Below are 22,621 nucleotides of genomic sequence, written 5' to 3'. Positions count from 1 at the left end.
TATACAATAATTATTTACAAATATCAAACATTCGATTATCATCGTCAATATCACTTCTGTTTGCGATTATTGGTGGGTAAGTATATTAATGATTTATTTTAATAATGTCCATAGTGTCTATGTGGCACGACATGGATTGTTGGGCCACTCTTCTTGACGACGGCGTTGAAGCCATTGACATCATCAGCGGTGTAATCTACGACGCGAACTGAACCATCTGGCTCTACCAAGGAGTACTGGCCTGAAAAGAAAATATTCAATATTGTTTATACCTACATGGCTTATTGGTATTCGGCACAAGGATATGTGGGACCAAATTTTAATATAATTAAAACGTATGATTGTCGTTTATTTGTAATCAAAAAACACGGGGACAGAAATAAGTTTGAATACATCTTTTTGTGTCTATTTAATGGCATTAACTGTTAAATATTAGTAGAAACTCATTGTTTTACATAATATTTATTACATGTAGTGTATTTGGATGACATGTATACAATGGTTTTGACTATTGACTGATCATTCTAAAAAAGGCTGTTAATTTCATGTTAATTATGTCCATGCAAGTTTATATTTTAATGATCAGTCTTGGGGTGGAATTAGTGTATTATTATTGTCTTACTGTGTAATCTCATGTGCTTTGGAGAGATGATCTATTAGATAATATAAGTACGTTTTATTTATTATATCTAGAAAATAAGAAGAGGTTTTACCCTTGACAACATCACCATCTCTGACTTCTTGTTGTGACTTCACATCTCCTGTATGACTATCTTTCACTCCATAGTTAAACGCGTATTTTGGATGAGTCTTTAAAAGAAAAAAATACTTATTTATTTTATTGTGACAATCGCAAGAAGGGTTTCGTAATTTCTTTTAGAGAATATATAAGTCTCTATGTACAGTGCAAATAGTTGAAAAGTTTATTAGTAGATAATAATATATGCAATTCATTTATATATACTACTTACATAGTGATCCCTTCCATATAACCCATGTCCATGTCCATGTCCAACGCCTCCATATCCTAATCCATTAAGAGCCAAGCTGTTGTGACCCAGTCCATTGTAGCCTAATCCGTTGTACCCAAGACCACTATAGCCTAAACCGTTGTGTCCCAGTCCATTGTAGCCTAAGCCGTTATAGCCCAGCTCATTGTAACCTAAGCTGTTGTACCCCTGTCCACTGTATCCGATGCTATTGTGAGCAAGCCCACTATAGCCCAAGTTCCCGTAACCGTAGCTTAAGTCGCCGTAACTTAGTTGATTGCTAGCAAGTCCCAGCGAATGATGGCCAACGTCTCCTCGTACAATATTACTGTGTGAGACTGCAACTCCGTGACCATTGCACATCGCGGCTAGTGCCACGACGCAAAGAGACAACTGGAAATATATTATAATAATGTAATATTATAATTATTTGTAATTACTTAAACAGTAAAATTAAATGTAAAAGCCATGAGTTATTTTTGTGTGTGAAAGAACTAATTATTTTTATAGACATAAAGAAAATTGAGTGTTGAACCACGTTGTGTGGGATCTTCTTTTTAAATATAATATAGCAGATCCTACACTATCCAAACATTACAACAAATTAATGATATTTGTATGAGAAGACCTTGGTCTATAAATTGGGCCTACAAACTACATCCAATGGGAAATATTATAGTAAATAATGACGATTTACCTTGATGAACACCATCGTTATGGTAGTATTGTTGACTAAACTGAAGACCTGATTGGACTGATCACTTGGTACAACTGATGTTTGTACTCCTCGAGGAGTGGGCTTATATACTCATTCGATTGCTTTTCTGTTTCGGTTATTACAAGAATTTCCATAACTTTCAATGCCAACAGAAATGTGCGTAAAAGTTGATGAATAGACATATTTTTAGCAATTGCATTTATTAACATGATTTATATCAAATTGAATGCCATACCTAAAAATAAATGGCAAACACTAAATGCTTAACAGAGATACCTACACGATGAGTAGGTACCTACATGAATGCATATTTGTTAAATAGGGATTTGCTACTTTTCAGTTCTTCACTGTGGTTTTGCGTGCAAGTTGTAAACAACTGCTGATACTTAATATCCAGACGTAGGGCTTAGTGGTACACTCGATTAAGATCTAGTATGGAGCGGGGTGTTTGGTTTGGAGGAAAGTATTATATATGTAAATGGAGCAAAATTCAACTTATTGCGGAATATTTGGTTGAATGTTAAAACCGAATTCCATCTTTCAATGCTTGTAGTATTACAGTGATGGTTTAGAATTATGCATCATTATACTTAACCTTATAGGGGAAGATAGGAAAATGCATCCCTCTGTTAATCCAAAACAATATTGGAAATTTTAAACACTGCGGTAAGTGCAATATTTTTACTCAAATTAACAACATGAGTATTGAATGTTTACAGCAGGGAATATAAAAATAAAGTGGTTTTCCTTGTACATGGGCTATAGGAGGTACATTTTTGGAGTGTAGAGAAATGGATTAAACTTAAACACGTTGTGTTAAAGAAAATGTTATTTTCTTATTAACGTCTGTAATATAATATTCATAAATATTCCTTCGCGTAAACGATAATAATATCTTATTGTTATATTAAGGTTGAGCCAAATTGTGGTGGCATTCATCCTTAGTCCCTCTACTCAAATTCCCTTATTAAGTATTACTTCAAGATGAGACGATGAGCAATTATGGGTCAAAGAAGACCATAATTGCGAACCACATTCAGTTACTCCAAAACCGTTGAGTGCGTAGGCTTGCTAATAGCTGTCGATCTATATCTGATATGATAACAAGGCCGTGTTAGATACAGAGTTATTCAAAAGTTAGTTCAAGACACTGGTGTGTGTGTGCCTGTTAACGCTAAACAACCGTTATTGATTAATTCAATCCTACATGCATTCCTATCCTCATCAAACATACAACTCGTCATCATTCATCAACCACATTATCATCCATAAACAAGTGTACCGTCAAGTGCCGCGCACCAGGTAACCCAAAAAAACAATACCGCGCGAGTGACAGCGCAACCAGACCACGGTGCCATTCTAAATCATCATTGTCTGGTCTGGTCAATGTCTGGTATTCTGTTAAATCACCTCCACCCGTAGATCCGGAATCCACGTCATTCTTAAAATTACAGTCTACTCGCGAAAAGTGCCGCCATATTATGTAAATTGATTTGTGTCGTTTAGTAGTACTTTAGTTTTGTTACTTCTCAATTCTGCTCTCACCCAAGGCCAGTTTTTATTAAATTAAGTCTCAGTAAACTCAGTCATATCTCACTTGAGTGCTTGGCGACCTCGGTCTTTGGCATCCTCTCCTGAGACATTCCCAGGTATATGGGAGATATTTCACACCCACGTAGGGTCTCGTGATTCGCTCGATTGTGTGCTGCGGGCGGGTTGGTTTGGTGGAACTATTAGGTAGATAGAGCAACATTCAACTAATATCAAATTTATATAATTAAAAATATTGTGGATATAAAAAATCAATATTCAGGACGTTCACAACATTATAGTAAATATTACACTCACAAGAGAGAAAAAAAACCTAAATAATTTTATACAGTAAAATAATGTTTCAAAAACAAAATATTATATAGTTTATATCTTTGGGACAGCATTGACTAGACTTACTTAGTTAAAACCAAATGCAACCTGTTCGATGCTAGTATTCTTACAGTGTTGGTTTAGGGTTATGCATCATGGCATTTTACCATAATTATATGGGTAGATAGGAAAATGCATCCCTCTATTCTTCTTATTGTGCCATCCCCTAGCGGAGGTCGGCCACCATCAAGGCAATCTTATCTCTGTCGTCTGCTACCCGGAACAGTTCAGTGGAGCTGCACTCGTACCAATCACGAAGGTTCTTAAGCCACGAAATGTGGCGCCGTCCTCTGCTACGCTTTCCATTGATCTTTCCTTGAATGACAAGCTGGGGAATGCTGTATTTTTGTCCTCTCATAATCTCTCATAAGCCCTCTATTAATCCAACAATTAATGAAAATTTTAAACACTAGGTATGCAGTAGCAGTTGGCGCGATATAATTACCCAAATTAACAATATGTATTGTAAGCAAGAGGAGTGTTTTGCTTTCTGGGTAGGCTGTAAGATGGTACATTTGTGGAGTGTGGAGAAATATGGATAAACCTAAACACGTGTTTAATAAAATGTTGTTTTTCGATTAACGTCTGTAATATAATTGCATAAAAGTTCCTTCAGGTAAACGATATGCGCATTCATTATTGGATTATTGCATGTAGAGACCGGAACATCATTGAATCATAAGCCAAAACTGACTACAGAGTCCTGGTGTATGGCGACTGGTTTTTTGTGTAAACTGCAGAAATCACCGAAGTTACCGAATCTTCACTCGGTCGCTGCATACAACAGCCTCCCGGCCCGTTGCAGTGGTGAATGCAGCATATTGTGTCGTAAAAAATAATGCTAAGTTTGCATCGCTGATTACGTACCATTACACCCATGATTATTGGCCTCTTCCGATAGTCTAAATGATATAATTATTAGGTGTAACCATGTCACCTGACCTCTAGTCAACAATGGCCGTAAGCATGTCCAAAATTCCTTGATTAACTGTCAAAATGTTCAACATGTACTTAGCACGTAAGAATTGTATCTAATTATAATAATAGTATGTCAGAGAAGAATGTGATTTGCCGAATAAAAGAGACGAAAGCCAAAGGAATTTAATAATAAGAATAATAATGAGTATGTAAGGGAAGGATGGCAACACTGCTCGATATAAAAACGTCAGTCTAGGGTCGCCATTAAAAGAGTGAGCATCGTCCTGCGTCCAAGTGATACGGAGTGAAAGGCCATAGATTAAAAGTTGTGAACGATAATAATTATTAATAACGAAACTAAAATTAAGAGCATAAAACATTTGGAAGTGTAACTAACATGAGTAATAAGAAACAGAGAGCAATTTAATTAATTAGTACCAACATCCCGAGCTAGCCACGGAACCCGGGATATCACAGTACCTACAGAGGTGCGCACTTTGCAAAGAAACCTCGCTATCCGAATGATATTTTTCGGACCAATATTCAACTCAATTCATAATTCTTGTGCGTCAAAGTTGTTTTCGGTTAAGACCAAACCCGCCTGTTAAAAGTTGAAATTCTGACTGTGCTGTTATAATACTGTTATAATATTATACTGTGAAAGCGAATTATAAATATTAAACTCACCGCCATTTTTGAGTCTTACAGAATTCACCAATGGTTACGTGTTCCTTCAGAATGTCCGGTGCATGATTTAATTCTTTTGTGTAGGCTCCATTTTCTAAAGCTATAATTTCTTCGATCTGGGTTAGATGCGAAGTTTCACAATTATAAGTTAGCATTAGCACGGACTGTATTGAGAGTGTACATTTGATACACAAGCAACAAAAAAAAATAACTTGAATAATTGAATAAAGGTCGATATCAAAGGATATAAGCAGTCACAATAGATGTGAGGTTAGTGCTCCATTTAGTCTACTTTAATTTTAGGGTTTCCCTGAAAAGTATGTTTTCTGAAGTATTTCAAAATAATGTAATTTCGTTACGCTATTATCGTTCTTAAAAGATCCACTAAAAGATAATCAAGTTTACTTTGTCCTATATCCAGATATAGCATTAATACATACATTAAATAAGCTCATTTCGAACCACATATTCAATAAATTGTAGCATTATTTTCCACGAATGTGGCTATACCGACCGACCAAATGTGAAAGATAGTCCTCAAAGACAAAGCCCGAAAGAGATCTTTATGTACTGGGATGGATCAAGAAGGTCAAAGCCCATCTTGATCCATCCCACGAAAGTCAGAAATAATATTCACATTGCACGGAGAGAATCCACCAATTTTACATTACATTTAAAAAGAAAAGACATTTTAAAATATCATCGCAACGTATTTATGAATATTATGCTTTCATACATAATTTATACAATTAGCTATTTAATAGCTTGTTATATACAAGATCATTTACAGAGTTCAATGTTGGATAATCATAGTCGTGGTTCGTTTGCGTTTTTCGGTTGGTAGGTATATTAATGATTTATTTTAATAATGTCCATAGTGTCCAGTATGTGGTACTGCGTGGATTGTTGGTCCGGTCTTCTTGACGACGGCGTTGAAGCCATTTACAACATCAACGGTATAGTCCACGACGCGAACTGAACCCTCCGGAACCACGAAGGAGTACTGGCCTGAAAAGATAACAATCAAGATTATTATAACGTATTGGTATTTGACAACAGGACGGTGATCATGTGAGACATATTATATTAATACATCAGTTATAATACTGTTAAACTATTGGTGAAGTTATAAAATTCAAAACCATCATCTCTGTTGATAAGTGCGTTTTTCGTTCATTATTTCATTTAAAATTTGACGCACACATATTCATTAATTTTGATTACATACATGATTATAGTGTAAAGTATAGTAAAACCTCTACATCACGTCGGGGTCACCATTTAGCGGGGGTGTTTGGAGTTGTCATCTTACCCCCGGTTAATATTTCATATTCAGACGGTTGTGTTTTTGTTGTGTTATTACATCGGCCTCTATTAAGAAATACGCGTGGTCATTTATATTGTTATATATTTTGTATATATATAAATGGGTTCGATACATAGCTCGAAGACAGGAAAATCATTGGTCAAATTTAGTCTTCTAGTAGTATCCAAGAGGTACAAAGATGGTACAAAATGTCCGCAAGGTAGTCCTAGAGGCCGCTGGATCGATGAAATGATAAAGTTCTGTGGTAGTACGTGGCAACGCAACGCACAGAACCGAGATAAGTGGAATCAGCTTAAAGGGGCCTTATCCAGCAGTGGATAGATTAAGGCTGATGATATTTTGCATGAAGCACAATAAAATTACATTAGTGATGTTACATGGCAGGATAACACGAAAGTATAATTATTAATGTATGAATTTACATGTACAAGTACATAATGATACTTCTACATTTGATATTGTAAGGTAAGGCCGAGCGTCTCGTAACGTCTACATTTTTGAAGCTCTAATTGACAACCGGTAAAGTTTACGTCTCGTTATTGTCTATGCTCTAAACATGTCAGTTGTAGAGTTGGATAAAACATCTACAATAGATTGTTACTAATGATTAAGTAAATACGGGACATTTACTCAAGTTTCCTGACCAACGTTATATTTTATGTAATCTGTCTCGTATATTCGGGACGTTCGGCCACCCTAATTACTACATAATGTATACTATTAAGTATTCGGAATATATGAAGATCATGGTTTGAATTATTGTCATATAATCAATCATTCTTAAATAGTCTGCTACGTCCTGATTCCTGACCATGACTTCCAACCAAGACATAATAATGTAACGCCCTGTATTTGAGTAGGAAAATTAAATATTTTCTTCCATCTGTCTTTATTTGGAAATTAGTTCAACTACTTTGTTATCGACATGATAGTATTAGATATTTGTTTGTACCTTTGACAACGACACCATTTCTGACTTCTTGTTGAGACTTCACATCTCCAGTGTGACCATCTTTTACTCCATAATTATACGAGTATTTTGGATGAGCCTTTAATATAAGAAAACACAAATTAATATTAGTATTAACTCAGTGGAAAACTTATCCATGGGTATACGAAATAATATCAAAACTCTTGTTGAGTATTAGAACAATTATGCTGGTATCGATAATTATTGAAGAACTTTTTCAATGGAAAATAACTGAATAAGATTTTCTAAAGTCCCAACATAATGTTAGTAACTAATCCCAATATTACTCATTTACCACTGCCAAGGTAATTAAAATAATGTTTTGAGCATGCAAAAGTGTTTAATTAACACAACACCTTCAGAAAACGTTCATTAAATCATTTTATTGCCTGAACTATCACACTATATTACAATATTAGGCATGCTTCTTTTGATTTTTAGGTAACTATTTTTCAGTAACAGAAACACGATTTTAATTTATTTTGTTCATGTATCATCTGATTCAAATCTATTTAAAAAAAAATAATGTAAAAGTATACTAAAATAATGAATTGTTGTAGAAAAGGCATTATCATATGACTGCTATAATTTATAGCACGATACAAAGCTATGAGACATTTTATGAAAACCGGAAAAGATTCAAGTTTCTAGGTACACAGAAAGGTGGCTGGGTATAACGAATTGAATTCCATACCTATAATGCATAATATATTTTATTCAGTAGGGATATGCTACTTTTCATTTCTTCACTGCGGTTTTGTCTCAAAGCTCTGGCTGATTGATTAATTACTATATCATACGAATATAGTTATTATTATGTTGATCACATCCCCTGAAACTGTACCCATATTAAGTCGGTTGAAAGGGAAGAGCTTTTAAAGTCGGTCCGGCTCTCACTTGAACTTGTATGCAATTGCAACTTGTTTTCTTTAAAGAAAAATCATCTTATGGCAAGTAAGAATTTCTTTTTATCATCAAGACTTGATAACATATTAAATTTCGTTCACCATGCAAAGACCCAGGTCCACGAGGACGGGATAGCTTTTGTGAGATGGGGTCTGAAGATAAGGGCGCTCAGAATAGCCTATGACGCCATTTTCATGGGGATCGCTGCCAGCGTATGGTGCATGCGCATCCACAAAAGTGTGAAATTAAAAATTCTCTTTTAACTGGCAGCGCAGTGAGCTGTTGTCATTCACTAATGCCTACTGTTCAACAACCACGGACGTCCTCTTTGTACTTCCTGTTGACCTGCACATACAGGTATGCGGTGAGAAGGCCGTTAATGGTGAATTTCACCCTGCCCCGCTTCTAAGCCCTGATGCTGATAAAGTAACACTGAGGAAGCAGATAATACATCAGTTATAACGTCAAATATATGGTTAGTGTATAATAAGCACTGTGTACCTCGCACTGCTGCAATCAATAATATTTTTAGCGGTGAAATTAACGTTAAAAGCACGTACCTACACATCCGGAAAATATTTCCGTTCAATTTATTTTTGACGTTTGATTGTTTTGCATTTCATTTGAATTAGGAATTTTCCCGAGTCACTGCTTGGTTTACTTCCTTTTTTATTACTTTTATGGCTACAAAATGGAAGTATATTGACATTGGTTAAGTAATTTAATATGTATTGTATGTCATATAATATGGTATTGACTTGGATCACCGGGGTGGGTGCAAAATCATGATTGCTATACAAGGTAACGCATGTTACGTTCAATTTTATAAAATAATAGCGAACATTGAGTATATGCTCCTAGTAAAATTATCATATCATTTATTCGTATGTTATAATATAGGTATATTGGTAAATAATATATCTTGAAGGTTGTCTTGTATCAAATTAAATAATTATGTATGGAAATAGGTTTTCATCGAAATCATTTGGAATTTTCTAAATAAGATGCGTTAGTTAATATTATAATATAATAATTGTAATATATCGTCAGATTCTAGTAATTGAATTCTTCACGCATCGATTAGAAAATTGTAATGTTACTTTAAATCCAAAATTATGTTAAAAAAACAATGTATCTTTAATGCAACCAATTTAGATCAGTAAACACTCTAACAAAACGGCTGAAATGCGTCAATAATTGTGTTTCCAATAATTGATATGTTATTGATTATTATGTTAGTGAAAATACATTGATATTGTATTTATGAAAGTTTTAAATTTGGCAATACTGCTTAAAGGATAGCTTCTTTTTTAAAATTATATTTTCTTTTGTTTTTTGTTTTAATGATTTTTCTTCTCGTGTCATTGTTGCCCGTCACAAAGGATTATTGGTCGGTAATAAACATCAATATTATATTATCCTTTTGATTCTAGGACTTTAACGTCAAGGGAGAGATAAAGACTAGATGTATTTGTCAAATTCCATTTGAAGTGTGGTGCTAGATGTGGAATGGATGCTGAAAGTCTCCGAGTTTGACTGTGCCGAGCACTCTAATTTTTGGCTTCACGCCCATGTCATCTTCGTGGGAAAATTCGTAGTATTTGGACTTGTTGAAGAGTGTGATAAACTACTTACTTCAGAGGGATGTCGTAAATCATGAGTGACAAATAATTTTTCAACCGTTTTCACGTGACACGGAAATCCTAAGCTACGGAGCAAGCTTCGGTCGCTACTGTTCTGGATTCATTTTTTTGAAAACATTCTTCGCCCCTGATATATTTTACATTTGTCAAAACTGTTTTGTGTAGTTTTTAAAATTGACTGTGTATATTAGAAAAAAGTATGTGTTGAATGTTTAATTCTATTTCACTATGCTCTTGTTGTATTCAAAAAAAGTATTAGCGAGTATTAAAGTGCCCAAGAGTTGTGGAAAAATAGGAATGTTACTCTGGATATAATTACGTACCGAAGTCTTCATTTAAATAAACAGCAACGATTTCTTGTATTTTCTCTTATTACAGTGATCTAAGTAAGTATCAAAATCTCTGCCATTTCATTAAAAGTTTGTTCCTGTTGTGGATCAATAATTAACTTTTTAGACAAATTGACACTGTGGTGTCATTTGATGTAGGTCGGTAATTTTCAACCTTTTTGGATGGCAGAAGCTTTGAAACATTTTGTACAATCTCAAAGAACACTACCTTGATGACACATTACGGTCCAGAGAGATACATTACAGAATACATGCGTAAGTAATATACATAGTAAGCATACATACATAAGCAAAGAACTGCCTATACGAAAGCTGAAATGCCCGAACCAAACTATAGAGTGTAGGTAATTTTATGTAAGTGAGTATTTTCATAATTTTCTTCATTTTATTATTTCTACAAGACTATCATAAACGGTTACAAGTAAATAAATCCTTTATTATTTAGATGGGGATAAATAATAGAAAGAACATAGTCTATGGAAAGAACACATTTTTCCAGAGTATTGGTATATCCCTATCTTTTGGTATTGCAGCCCCCAAGCTATCCTCCTCTGATGGTAAAAGGCAATGTCCAGATTAAAGAGATTTAAAAAATGGTCGATTGATAAATCGGCAAATCATAAAATTCGGTTAATAACGATGGCTTTACCCATTTTATATTGTAAACAAAACATAAACACTTTTTTAAATAATATCATCGCGATGCATTTATTTATATGCTTTCATACATAATTATTATCTAGGTCCTAGATGAATTTACACATTAATTATTTACAAATATCATTCATTAGAGTATCATAGGCAATGGCAGTTTGCAGTTCTTGGTGGGTAGGTATAATAATGGTTTATTTTAGTAATGTCCATAGTGGCTATGTGGCACGACGTGGATTGTTGGGCCACTCTTCTTGACGACGGCGTTGAAGCCATGCACATCATCAGCGGTGTAATCTACGACGCGAACTGAACCATCTGGCTCTATCAAGGAGTACTGGCCTGAAAAAAACCAATATTGTTTAAACATGGCTTATTGTTATTCGGCACAAGGATATGTGGGACCAAATTCTAATAATATTTAAACGAACGATTGTCGTTTATATGTAATCAAAAACACGGGGACAGAAATAAGTTTGATTACGTCTATTTATGTCTATTTAATGGCATTAACTGTAAATTAATAGTAAAAACACATTGTTTTATACAATATTTATTACATGTAGTGTATTTAGATGACATGGAAACAATGGTTTTGTCTATTGACTATTGACTGATCATTCTAAAAAAGGCTGTTATTTTCATGTTAATTATGTCCAAGCAAGTTTATATTTTAATGATCAGTCTTGGGGTGGAATTAGTGTATTATTATTGTCTAACTGTGTAATCTCATGTGTTTTGGAGATATGATCTATTGGATAATATAAGAACGTTTATTTCATTATATCTAGAAAATAAGAAGAGGTTTTTACCCTTGACAACATCACCATCTCTGATTTCTTGTTGTGACTTCACATCTCCTGTATGACTATCTTTTACTCCATAGTTATACGCGTATTTTGGATGGGCCTATAATAGAGAAAATACATATTTTATTTTATTGTAACAATCGCAGAAAGATTGCGTAATTTCTTTTAGAGAATATATAAGTCTCTATGTACAGTGCAAATAGTTGAAAAGTTTATTAGCAGATAATAATATATGCATAGGAATTCATTTATATAATTATTACTTACATAGTGATCCCTTCCATATAACCCATGTCCATGACCATGTCCAACGCCTCCATATCCCAATCCATTAAGAGCCAAGCTGTTGTGACCCAGTCCATTGTAATTTAATCCGTTGTACCCAAGACCACTATAGCCTAAACCGCTGTGTCCCAGTCCATTGTTGCCCAAGCCGTTATAGCCCAGTCCATTGTAATCTAAGCTGTTGTACCTCAGTCCACTGTATCCAATGTTATTGTGAGCGAGTCTACCGTAGCCTAAGCTGCCGTAGCCTAAACTGCTGTAGCTTGAGCCGCCGTAGCCCAAATGATTGCTAACGAGTCCCAGCGAATGGTGGCCAACGTCTCCTCGTACAATATTACTGTGTGAGACTGCAACTCCGTGACCATTGCACATCACGGCTATTGCCACGACGCAAAGAGACAACTGAAAATATATACAAAAACAACGTATTATTATATTTAGCTACCATAGTAAAATCAAAATGTGAAAGAACCAATACTTTTTAGAGGCATAAAGAAAATTTAGTGTTGAACCACATTGTTTGGGATCTTCTATATATTTCTATTCGAAATTTATTAGATCGGCAAGATCGAACTCACTTATTACTTTTACATATTCGCAAGTATTTATTAGTTTAATTTAGAATATTTATTTAAATTCAATTTTCAATAATATGTTAGATTTATCTCTCTTTTCCTTTCGCACACATTTTTTTTGACAACACACGAAATACATAATTATTTGAAACAATCCCAGATGTATAGTAGGTACCTACATTGGAAAAAAATATGTTTTTGACTTTATGTAGGTATAATAATAAATATAACCTTCTTAAATATTGTGTATATTTCAATTAATAATACAATAATAAATAGCAAAAATATGTTGATATTTGTAGATGAGTTAATTTAGATTTGTAACAATGGCCATGATTACATTTTAGATATTATACATTCTTATACAAATTCATCAGCATTCATCTGTCAAAAAACGAATGATACTTGTATGAGAAGACCTAGATGTCTATGAGTTGGGCCTATTTAGAATTTATTTTACAAACATAAAAAATAATGACGATTTACCTTAATGAACACCATCGTTATGGTAGTATTGTTGACTAAACTGAAGACCTGATTGGACTGATCACTTGGTACAACTGATGTTTGTACTCCTCGAGGAGTGGGCTTATATACTCATTCGATTGCTTTTCAGTTTCCGTTATTACAAGAATTTACATCAGTTTCAATGCCAACAGAAATGTGCGTAAAAGTTAATGAATACCTACACATATTTTAGCCATTGCATTAATTAACATGATCTATATCGAAATGGCAAACACTAAATGCTTCACAGAGATACCTACACGATGATTAACTACCTACATGAAAAGAATAAAAATGTATATCTGTTCAATAGGGATTTGCTACTTTTCAGTTCTTCACTGTGGTTTTGCGTGCAAGTTCTGTTAGCTTTATTTCCCACTGTCTCATACATATTATGTAGTTATTATGTTAATATTACCCTCTGAGAGTGCACATAAATGTCGGTTGGAAGGTAAGAGCTTTTGTCGCGACGGCCCGGCTCTCACTTGAAGCAGTTGGCCATAGCAACTTGGTTTCCACAAGGGAAAATCATGTTACAGCGAGCGAGAAAGTTTCTTCATAATCAAACTAGCTTGATCATAATGGCACATACATCAAAATATAGACCATGCACACTCTAGTGGGCATCAACCAAGTTTTTCTTGTGGGACACTATTTGCAGAATATTGAAAGTTACCTACCCTTCGTTACGCCACGTTAAGGAATATGAAACACTCGTTTTCAGAATTAAAATATATGGATTGAGGCCCACCTGATTGAGAACGCACCGCTTTCAGAAATCAATTCGGTTTCAGAAGAGGCAAGAAGCCATTGTCCTTAAATGTCCAGGTAGTAGTTCAAAGTAAGTACGCGGCCGTCCACACTCCATTGGAGATGGGGGATACTAGAGAATACTAAAAGCATCCAAGTTAGTCACCTTACCTGGCGTTCGAATGTATAATATGTTAAATTTCGATTATCTTCAATTAGAATAATTTATTTGTCTTAATTTTCTGTACTTCTTTCTCCCATGGGCACTTTTTATTAAATTAAGTCTCGGTAAACTCAGTCAACGCACACTTGAGTGCGTGGCGACCCGAGTCTTTGGCATCTGCTCCTGAGATAATCCCAGTTGTAAACAACTTCTGATGCTTAACATCCATACGTAGGGCTTCCTGGTACGCTTGATTAAGATCCAGTAAGTATGGAGCGGGGTGGTCGGTTTGAAGGAAAGTATTAGATAGGTAAATGTAGCAAAATTCAACTTATTGCGGAATATCTGGTTGAATGGTAAAACAGAATGCCTTCTATTCAATGCTTGTATTCTTACAGTGATGGTTTAGAATTATGCATCATTGTACTTAATCTTATATGGGGAAGATAGGAAAATGCATCCCTTTGTTAATCCAAAACTATATTGGAAATTTTAAACACTATGCAGTAAGTGCAATATTCTAACACAAATTAACAACATGAGTATTGAATGTTTACAGCAGAGAATAGAAAAATAAAGTGTTTTGCCTTCTACATGGGGTGTAAGGAGATAAATTTGTGTAGTGTAGAGAAATGGATTGTTAAAGAAAATGTTATTTTCTTATTAACGTCTGTAATATTATTTATAAATATTCCTTCGCGTAAACGATAATGTGCGCATTCAATATTGGAATATTGCATGTAGAGACCGGAACATTATTAAATCATAAACCAAAACTGACTAAGTCTATGCCGACCGGCTTTCGGATTTTTATGTTATTAATCTGTCCTGTGGTGTGTGGACTGCAGACATCACCGGAGCTGCCGAATCTTTACTCGTCCGCTGTAATCCAAAGCCTCCCGGCCAGTCGCAGTGGTGGACACAGCATGTGTCGGACCTGCACCCAGGACGTAGACAATACCTAACGAGATTTTTTGTTATTTCGCAAGAAAATTTTTTTATGCGATTTCAATTTCTATTTAATTCCCACCTTTCGGGATGGTATTGATATAAAAAAATACCGTCCTTACAGCTTATATTTTTTTATTGCCTGTGGCACTGATTATAAAAATCTCTGTGATATATAATGTGATATTATAACGCCAGACTTGATTAGTGGAAAATTGCTAGATTCGTAAAGAAAAATGCCAAGTTTTCAACTCCGAATAATGAGATACCTACGCATCTCGCTATCTAAATGATATTTTCCGGAACAATGTTCAACTCGATTCGTAATATCAGGGCGTCAAAGTTGTTTTCGGATAAAACTAAATCCCCCCCCCCCCCGTTTAAAGATTAAATTCTGACAATGCTGTTTTGTGGCAGCGAGTCAAAGCGAATTATAAATATTAAACTTATCGCCGTTTTTGAGTCTTTCAGAATTTACTAATGGTTCTGTGTTCCTTCAGGATGTTCAGTGCATGATTTAATAATTCATTTTTGTAAGCTCAATTTTCTAAAGCCACATTTTCTTTGAAATAGTGATAAACCATTTTTTTTCAAGATATCAAGTTTCACAACGATAAGTTTACACCAGCACTGACTGATCTGAGAATGTACATTTGACGCATGAGCTATTGTAATAGACAACAGATGACATGAACTCAAAATAAATCAAGGTCAATATCAAAGGATATAAGCAGTCACCGCATCGTCAAAAGATGTGAGGTTTGTATCCCATTCGGTTTAATTTAATTGCAAGGTTTTCCCTGAAAGGTATGTTTTCAGAGGTATTTAGAGATAATGTATTTTTGTTACCATTATAGTTTTGTCAAAAATCCACACAAAAAATATTCAAGATAACTTTGTACAAAAATTAAATTAACTCATTTCGAATCACAAATTCAATTGTAACAATATTTTAGCGGATGTGGCTGAAAGTGAAGACTATTTTCAAATTTCGAAACATATCTCTACTTTGTCAAAGCCAAACCTCATTTCAAGTTATCCATCCCATGATAATGGAAAATAATATTTACATTGTATAATCCACCAGAAAGAATTCATAAATTTCAAATGTTATTAAGAAAAGACATTTTTAAAATATCATCGCGACGTATTTATTTATATGCTTTCATACACAATTTACACAAAAAGCTATTATTAATAGCTTGCTATATACAATAATCATTTACAGAGTTCAATGTTGGATAATCATAGTCAAAGCACGTTTGCGTTTTTCGGTGGGTAGGTACGAGTATATTAATCATTTATTTTAATAATGTCCATAGTGTCCAGTGTGTGGTACTGCATGGATTGTTGGTCCGGTCTTCTTGACGACGGCGTTGAAGCCATTGACATCATCAGCTGTGTAGTCCACGACGCGAACTGAACCGTCCGGCTCCACCAAGGAGTACTGGCCTGAAAAGAAAACAATCAATATTATAATAACGTATTGGTATTTGACAACAGGACGGTGATCATGCGAGACTATTCAAATAATATTGGTGAAGTTATAAAATTCAAAACTATAATCTCTTTTGATAAGTAAGTGTGTTTTTCATTCATTATTTCATTGCATATTTGACGCACACATTCATTCATTTTATTTATTATTTATTTAAGAATACAAAACATTGTGGACATAATAAATTTTGATGACATACATAATATAAATCGATTACGTTATCTATGGAATCTGTCTTGTATATACGGAACATTTAGCTGCCCTAAATACATTACATATATATATATATATATATATTATATATATCATGTACTATTATGTATTCAAAAAGTAAGAAGGTCATGGTTTGAGCTATTGGCTAATAATCAACAATACTTAAATAGTCTGCTACATCTTGACTATGATTTCCTACCAGGACAGAAAATAAAGGCCATTCTTGGAGTAGGATAAATATTTTCTTCCATCTCTCTTTTATTTGGGAATTAGATCAACTAGTTTGTTATCGACATGTTAATGTAATATATTTGTTTGTACCTTTGACAACGCCACCATCTCTGACTTCTTGTTGAGATTTCACATCTCCAGTGTGACCGTCTTTTACTCCATAATTATACGAGTATTTTGGATGAGCCTTTAGTATAAGAAAAAACGAATTAATGTTAGTATTAACTCAGTGGAAAACCTGTCCATGGATGTACAAAATAATATCAAAATTCTTGATAAGTATAAATAAATTTATGCTGGAATCTATAAAGCGGATATCTAGAAACGTGTCTCATGTAAAATAACTGAATAAGATTTCCTGAAGTCCCAATATAATATTGGTAACTAATCCCAATATTACTCTTTTACACTGCCAAGGTAATTAAAATAATGTTTTGATTATGCAAAAGTATTATTTTTACAATTAAATAATAAAACGTATGAAGTCATTCCAATTACCAGAATATCTTCAAAAAACGCTCGTTCAATCATTTTATTGCCTGAACTATTACACTATATTTTAATATTAGGCATGTTTCTTTTGATTAATAGGCAACTATTTTTCACAGCGTAATTCGAATGACAGAAACACGATTTAAATTTATGTTATTCATCTGTCATCTGATTCAAATCTAAAAAAATTAAAAGGATATCTAAAATAATTAATTATTGTAGAAAATGAGTTAATTTATAGCACGATACAAAGCAGTGGAAGACATTTTATGAAAACCAGAACAGATTAACAATTTAACAAAAACATTTATATCTAGAATACTCACATAGTGATCTCCTCCATGTATTCCGTTTCCATAGCCATGCCCAACGCCTCCATATGCCAATCCATTAAGAGCCAAGCTGTTGTGACCGAGTCCATTGTAGCCTAATCCGTTGTACCCAAGTCCACTATAGCCTAAACTACTGTGTCCCAGTCCATTGTAGCCCAAGCCGTTATAGCCCAGTCCATTGTAACCTAAGCTATTGTAGCCTAGTCCATTGTAACCTAAGCTATTGTCGCCCAGTGCACTGTATCCGATGTTATTGTGAGAGAGTCCCCCGTAGCCTAAGCTGCCGTAGCTTGAACCGCCGTAGCCTAAATGATTGCCAGCGAGTCCCAGCGAATGGTGGCCAACGTCTCCTCGTACAATATTACTGTGCGATACTGCGACTCCGTGACCATTGCACACCGCAGCTAGTGCCACGATGCAGAAAGATAACTGAAATCAACATAAAATGTGAAAGCAATGAGTTAATTTTGTGTGAGAAAGAATTAATATTTTTTTGGAGGTGATGATGAAGATTGAGTATTTAACCACTTTGTATGGGATCTTTTTATATATCTATACAAAATTGACTAGTTCGGTAGCATCAATTTTATTCACATAATCCTTTTCCATATTCGCATGTATGTATTATGTTTTATTTAAAATATTTAACTCAATGTTAGATTTATATTTTTTTTCGTTATGAACACAGATTTTTTTGACAACATACAAAATAAATAATTTGGAAAAATCTCAGAGAAATAGTACATTATATTTAAAAAAAATATGTTTTAGTTTATTTAGGTATTCTAAACAATGTTGCATTCTAAAATATTGTATATTATTGAATGAATAATAAAATAATTTAATTTAAAATTTTATATGTTGATATTATTTGCAAATAGATAGGTACGTTATCAAAATAGATAAAACTGCTATAGAGACATGAATGTCTACTTACAATTGTCAATGACTGTTATTACATATTCGTTTTTTTAACACATTTATCTGCGTCTACTTATTAAACAAAGTACTGGTATTTTTATAAGAAGTCCTAGATTTCTATGAATTGGGCCTATTTCGTATTTATTTTATATACTACACTCACTAATAAGTATTACAATAAACACTGACGATTTACCTTAATGAACACCATTGTCACGTTTGTATTTGACTAAGCTGAAGACTCAGTTGAACTAATAACTTGGTAAAACTGATGCGTGTACTCCTTGAGGAGTAGGCTTATATACTCACGCGATAGGTTTCTGCTTCCGTTATTACAAGAGTTTCTGTCAGTTTCAATGTTAATAAGTAATAATATTATGCATGCAATTTGATGGATAAAAATAATTTTAACTAGTGCATTTATTAACGATTAATACCGATTTGATGGCTATTCTATTGGTAGTGAAGATGAAATGAAAAATCTGAAAAATGGTAGTATTATATATTTGGACACTAGGGATTCACTTCACGATACTGTATGGAAAAGGCTGGAGCAACATTCATTTGAATTTAATTGATTCACAGATGTATTGTATCATAAACAGATTTCGCCTGTTTAACGCTTGTATTCTTGACGGTGCTGGTTTACAGTTGCGAGTCATAGCATCTTACCATATGCGCTGTGAGAATGAATACGTATTATAACACGGATACGTATTAAAAACTCCATTTGTTGCTCGAATTTCCAAAGGTTATACACAACGGCCAAAGAACCACTTTTGTATCACCGGTTCCTCTTTCTGATTTTCGATTACCTTTTTTCTAGATATTTTGTATCTGGTACATCATACGAGATTCTCCGTTACAGCTGCAGATAAGACGGAACGGTGTCAGGCATAGTTGAAGATGTGTCAGATGCGGTATGGAAATGCATTCAACCTCTCTATATGCCATCCACAGATCAAGAGGAATGGAAACAGATTGCAGTTGACTTTGAGCAAAGATGGCATTTTTCGAATTGTTGTGGTGCTCTTGATGGACAACTTGGGAAAACTTTTTAAATCGTGCTTATGGCAACCGTGAATACGAACTATAAATTAATAACAATCGATAAGGTCAATGGGTAGATTCAGTGATGGATTTATTATTGCAAATAATTTTAATCTTAATAACCCCTTCGGAAAATAAATCGGAATAACACACCTAATCTTAAGCCATTAAACGGCCAAGAAGAAACTATACCTACCAACCATATGTTATGTTGTAGCGTTAAACCAGAAATTGTCTTTGATGATCAAATTATTACTGCTGGGAAGTCCAAAACATAATACAAAGATAATATTCAAATTCACATAGACTATGCCATACTATGCAAGAAAAAAGCTAGATAATTGTATATAAGATAAAAGACAAATTTATCATATATCTACATATTTATATTAATAAGTGAAGCAGTTCCATTGAAGGAAAATGTAGTGCGTCCATTTCCGAATGAACAGGACTTTAGACTTTCGTACGCGACAAACAGTTGCGGCACTTGCTCTCACAGTACGAAACAGATTTACAAATTATTTTTATGCACAAAATGCTCTTTCCTGACAAGCAGAGGCTGTAGAAAGTGGTCGTTTTTAGCTCATTGTTTGTTTTTGTTTTAGTTACTCACCATCCTAGTAATTTAATTCATATGCAATTTTCGCCCATATTAACTCTTTAATTGTATTTTATGGTATAATATATGTGCTCAGTATCATATAAACACAGTCCACCTCGTACTGATTCAGTCAATAATTCATTCATGTTGAAATTAATTTGGTTAAAAGCACGTACACAACCGGAAAATATTTCCGTCCAATTTATTTTTGACGTTTGGTTGTTTCGCATTTCATTTGAATTAGGAATTTCCCCAATTCACTGCTTGGTGTACTTTCTTTTTATTAGTTTAATGGCTACAAAATGGAGGTATATTGATTAATTAATTTAATATGTACACTTTGGATGTAGGTACTGTAAGGACGAATTTAAAATGGTGTATACACAATAAGGGAGGGACTTGGATCACCGGGGTGGGTGCAAAATCATGGTTGTTATACAAGGTAACGTATAATACGTTTTCTTTTATGAAATAATCGTGGATATTGAGTATGTGCTTCTAGCAAAATTATCAAATCATTTATTCGTTAAGCTAAGTGGAATTTGAACCCATAACCTGTTTCAGAAGCGAACATTTTTCCACTCGACCATGTAAATGCATTTGAAGTCTCATTGTGTAATATTTTGGCAACTAACTTTGACACGGTCCAGCGGTATCAATATTTTTTCACACACCCTAGCAATTTATTGGTATGTTATATTTTTATCTTGAAGGTTGTCTTGTATCAAGCTTAATAATTATGTATGTACTTGAGTAGGTTTTCATAGAAATCATTTGAAATTTTCTAAATAAGATTCATTGGTTAAGATATATATAATAATTGTAATATATCGCCAGATTTCAGTAATTGAATTCTTCACGCATCGATTAGAAAATTGTAATTTTACTTAAATTCAAAATATGGTAAAAAAAAACAGTGTAAGTATCTTAAATGCCATAGATTTAGATCAGTAAACGCTTTAACAAAATGGCTGAAATCCGTCGATTGTGTTTCCGAGAATTGATTATAATATTATTATGTTAGTGACAATACATTGATATTGTATTTATAACAGTTTTAAATTTGGCAATACTGCTAAAAGGATAGCTTCTTCTTTCAAATCATATTTTCTTTTGTTTTTTAAAATGATTTTTCTTCTCGTGTCATTGTTTCACGTTACAAAGGATTTATTGGTCAGTAATAAACATCGATATTATGTTATCCTTTTGATCCTAGGACTTTAACGTCAAGGGAGAGACTAGATGTATTTGTCAATGTGAATGGAATGGATACTGAAAGTCTCCAAGTTGGATGCAATTATGAGTTTGACTGTGCCGATCACTATAATTTTTGGCTTCACCCTTGAGGAAGATGTCATGGGAAAATTCGTAGTATTTGGACAGGTTGAAGAGTGTGAGGCAGTTCCTTCAAATGGATGGCGCAAATTATGAGTGCCAAATGATTTTTCCATCGATTTTACGTGACGCGGAATGCCAAGCCATGTAGAAAGCTACAGTCGCCACTATCCTGGATCCATTCTTTTGAAAACATTTTTCACCCCTGATATATTTTACATATTTGTCAAAACTGTTTCGTGTAGACTTAAAAATTGTGTTTATTAAAAAAAATGGTATGGTTTGGATGTTTAATTCTGTTTCACAATGCGTTTGTTGTATTTAAAAAAAATATCAAAGTATTAGCGAGTATTAAAGTGCCCAAGAAAAAAATAAGAATGTTACTCTGGATATGATTACGGACCGACGTCTTCATTTAAATAAACAGCAACGTTTCCTTGTATGTTCTCTTATTACAGTGATCTATGTGAGTATCATAATCTCTGCCATTTCATTAAAAGATTGTTTCTGATGCGAATCAAAATACATTTTGAGGCAAATTGACACTGTGGAGTCATTTGATGTAGGTCGGTAATTTTCAACATTTTTGGGTCGCAGAAGCTTTGAAACATTTTGTACAATCTCAAAGAACCACTACCTTGATGACACACTACGGTCCAGAGAGATACATTACAGAATAGATGCTTAAGTGATGACATACATAAACAAAGAACTGCCTATACGAAAGCTCAAATGCCCGCCCTTAACTGTAGGTAGTGTCAAATTTTATATAAGTAAGTATTTTAGGACGGCAATGTCCAGATTAAAGAGGTTTATGGTCGATTAATAA

General features: G+C 34.0%; 3 protein-coding genes across 3 annotated transcripts; all 3 read right to left on the bottom strand.

Annotated features, from left to right (window-relative positions):
* Positions 1-98: 98 nt before the first annotated feature.
* LOC147068944 (uncharacterized) lies at positions 99-11,084 on the bottom strand. The gene is made up of 6 exons (XM_085951574.1): positions 11,070-11,084; positions 7,515-7,611; positions 6,131-6,243; positions 972-1,391; positions 714-810; positions 99-241 (listed from the first exon to the last, which is right to left on the bottom strand). Exons 1-6 carry the CDS (start codon positions 11,082-11,084, stop codon positions 99-101), a joined length of 885 nt encoding a protein of 294 aa, XP_085807700.1.
* Positions 11,085-11,281: 197 nt separating this feature from the next.
* Positions 11,282-13,252, bottom strand: LOC147068943 (uncharacterized). The gene is made up of 4 exons (XM_085951573.1): positions 13,238-13,252; positions 12,159-12,578; positions 11,895-11,991; positions 11,282-11,424 (listed from the first exon to the last, which is right to left on the bottom strand). The coding sequence occupies exons 1-4, from the start codon at positions 13,250-13,252 to the stop codon at positions 11,282-11,284; spliced, it is 675 nt and encodes a 224-aa protein (XP_085807699.1).
* Positions 13,253-16,425: 3,173 nt separating this feature from the next.
* LOC147068942 (uncharacterized) lies at positions 16,426-19,017 on the bottom strand. The gene is made up of 4 exons (XM_085951487.1): positions 19,003-19,017; positions 17,880-18,314; positions 17,152-17,248; positions 16,426-16,571 (listed from the first exon to the last, which is right to left on the bottom strand). The coding sequence occupies exons 1-4, from the start codon at positions 19,015-19,017 to the stop codon at positions 16,426-16,428; spliced, it is 693 nt and encodes a 230-aa protein (XP_085807613.1).
* Between the last annotated feature and the right edge of the window lie 3,604 nt (positions 19,018-22,621).

The sequence above is a fragment of the Rhyacophila brunnea genome, unplaced genomic scaffold, assembly GCF_057557595.1.
Source record: "Rhyacophila brunnea isolate RB1 unplaced genomic scaffold, BYU_Rbru_1.0 scaffold_24, whole genome shotgun sequence".
NCBI classification, from domain to species: Eukaryota; Metazoa; Arthropoda; class Insecta; order Trichoptera; family Rhyacophilidae; genus Rhyacophila; species Rhyacophila brunnea.
This window is presented reverse-complemented; position numbering and strand designations above follow the sequence as displayed.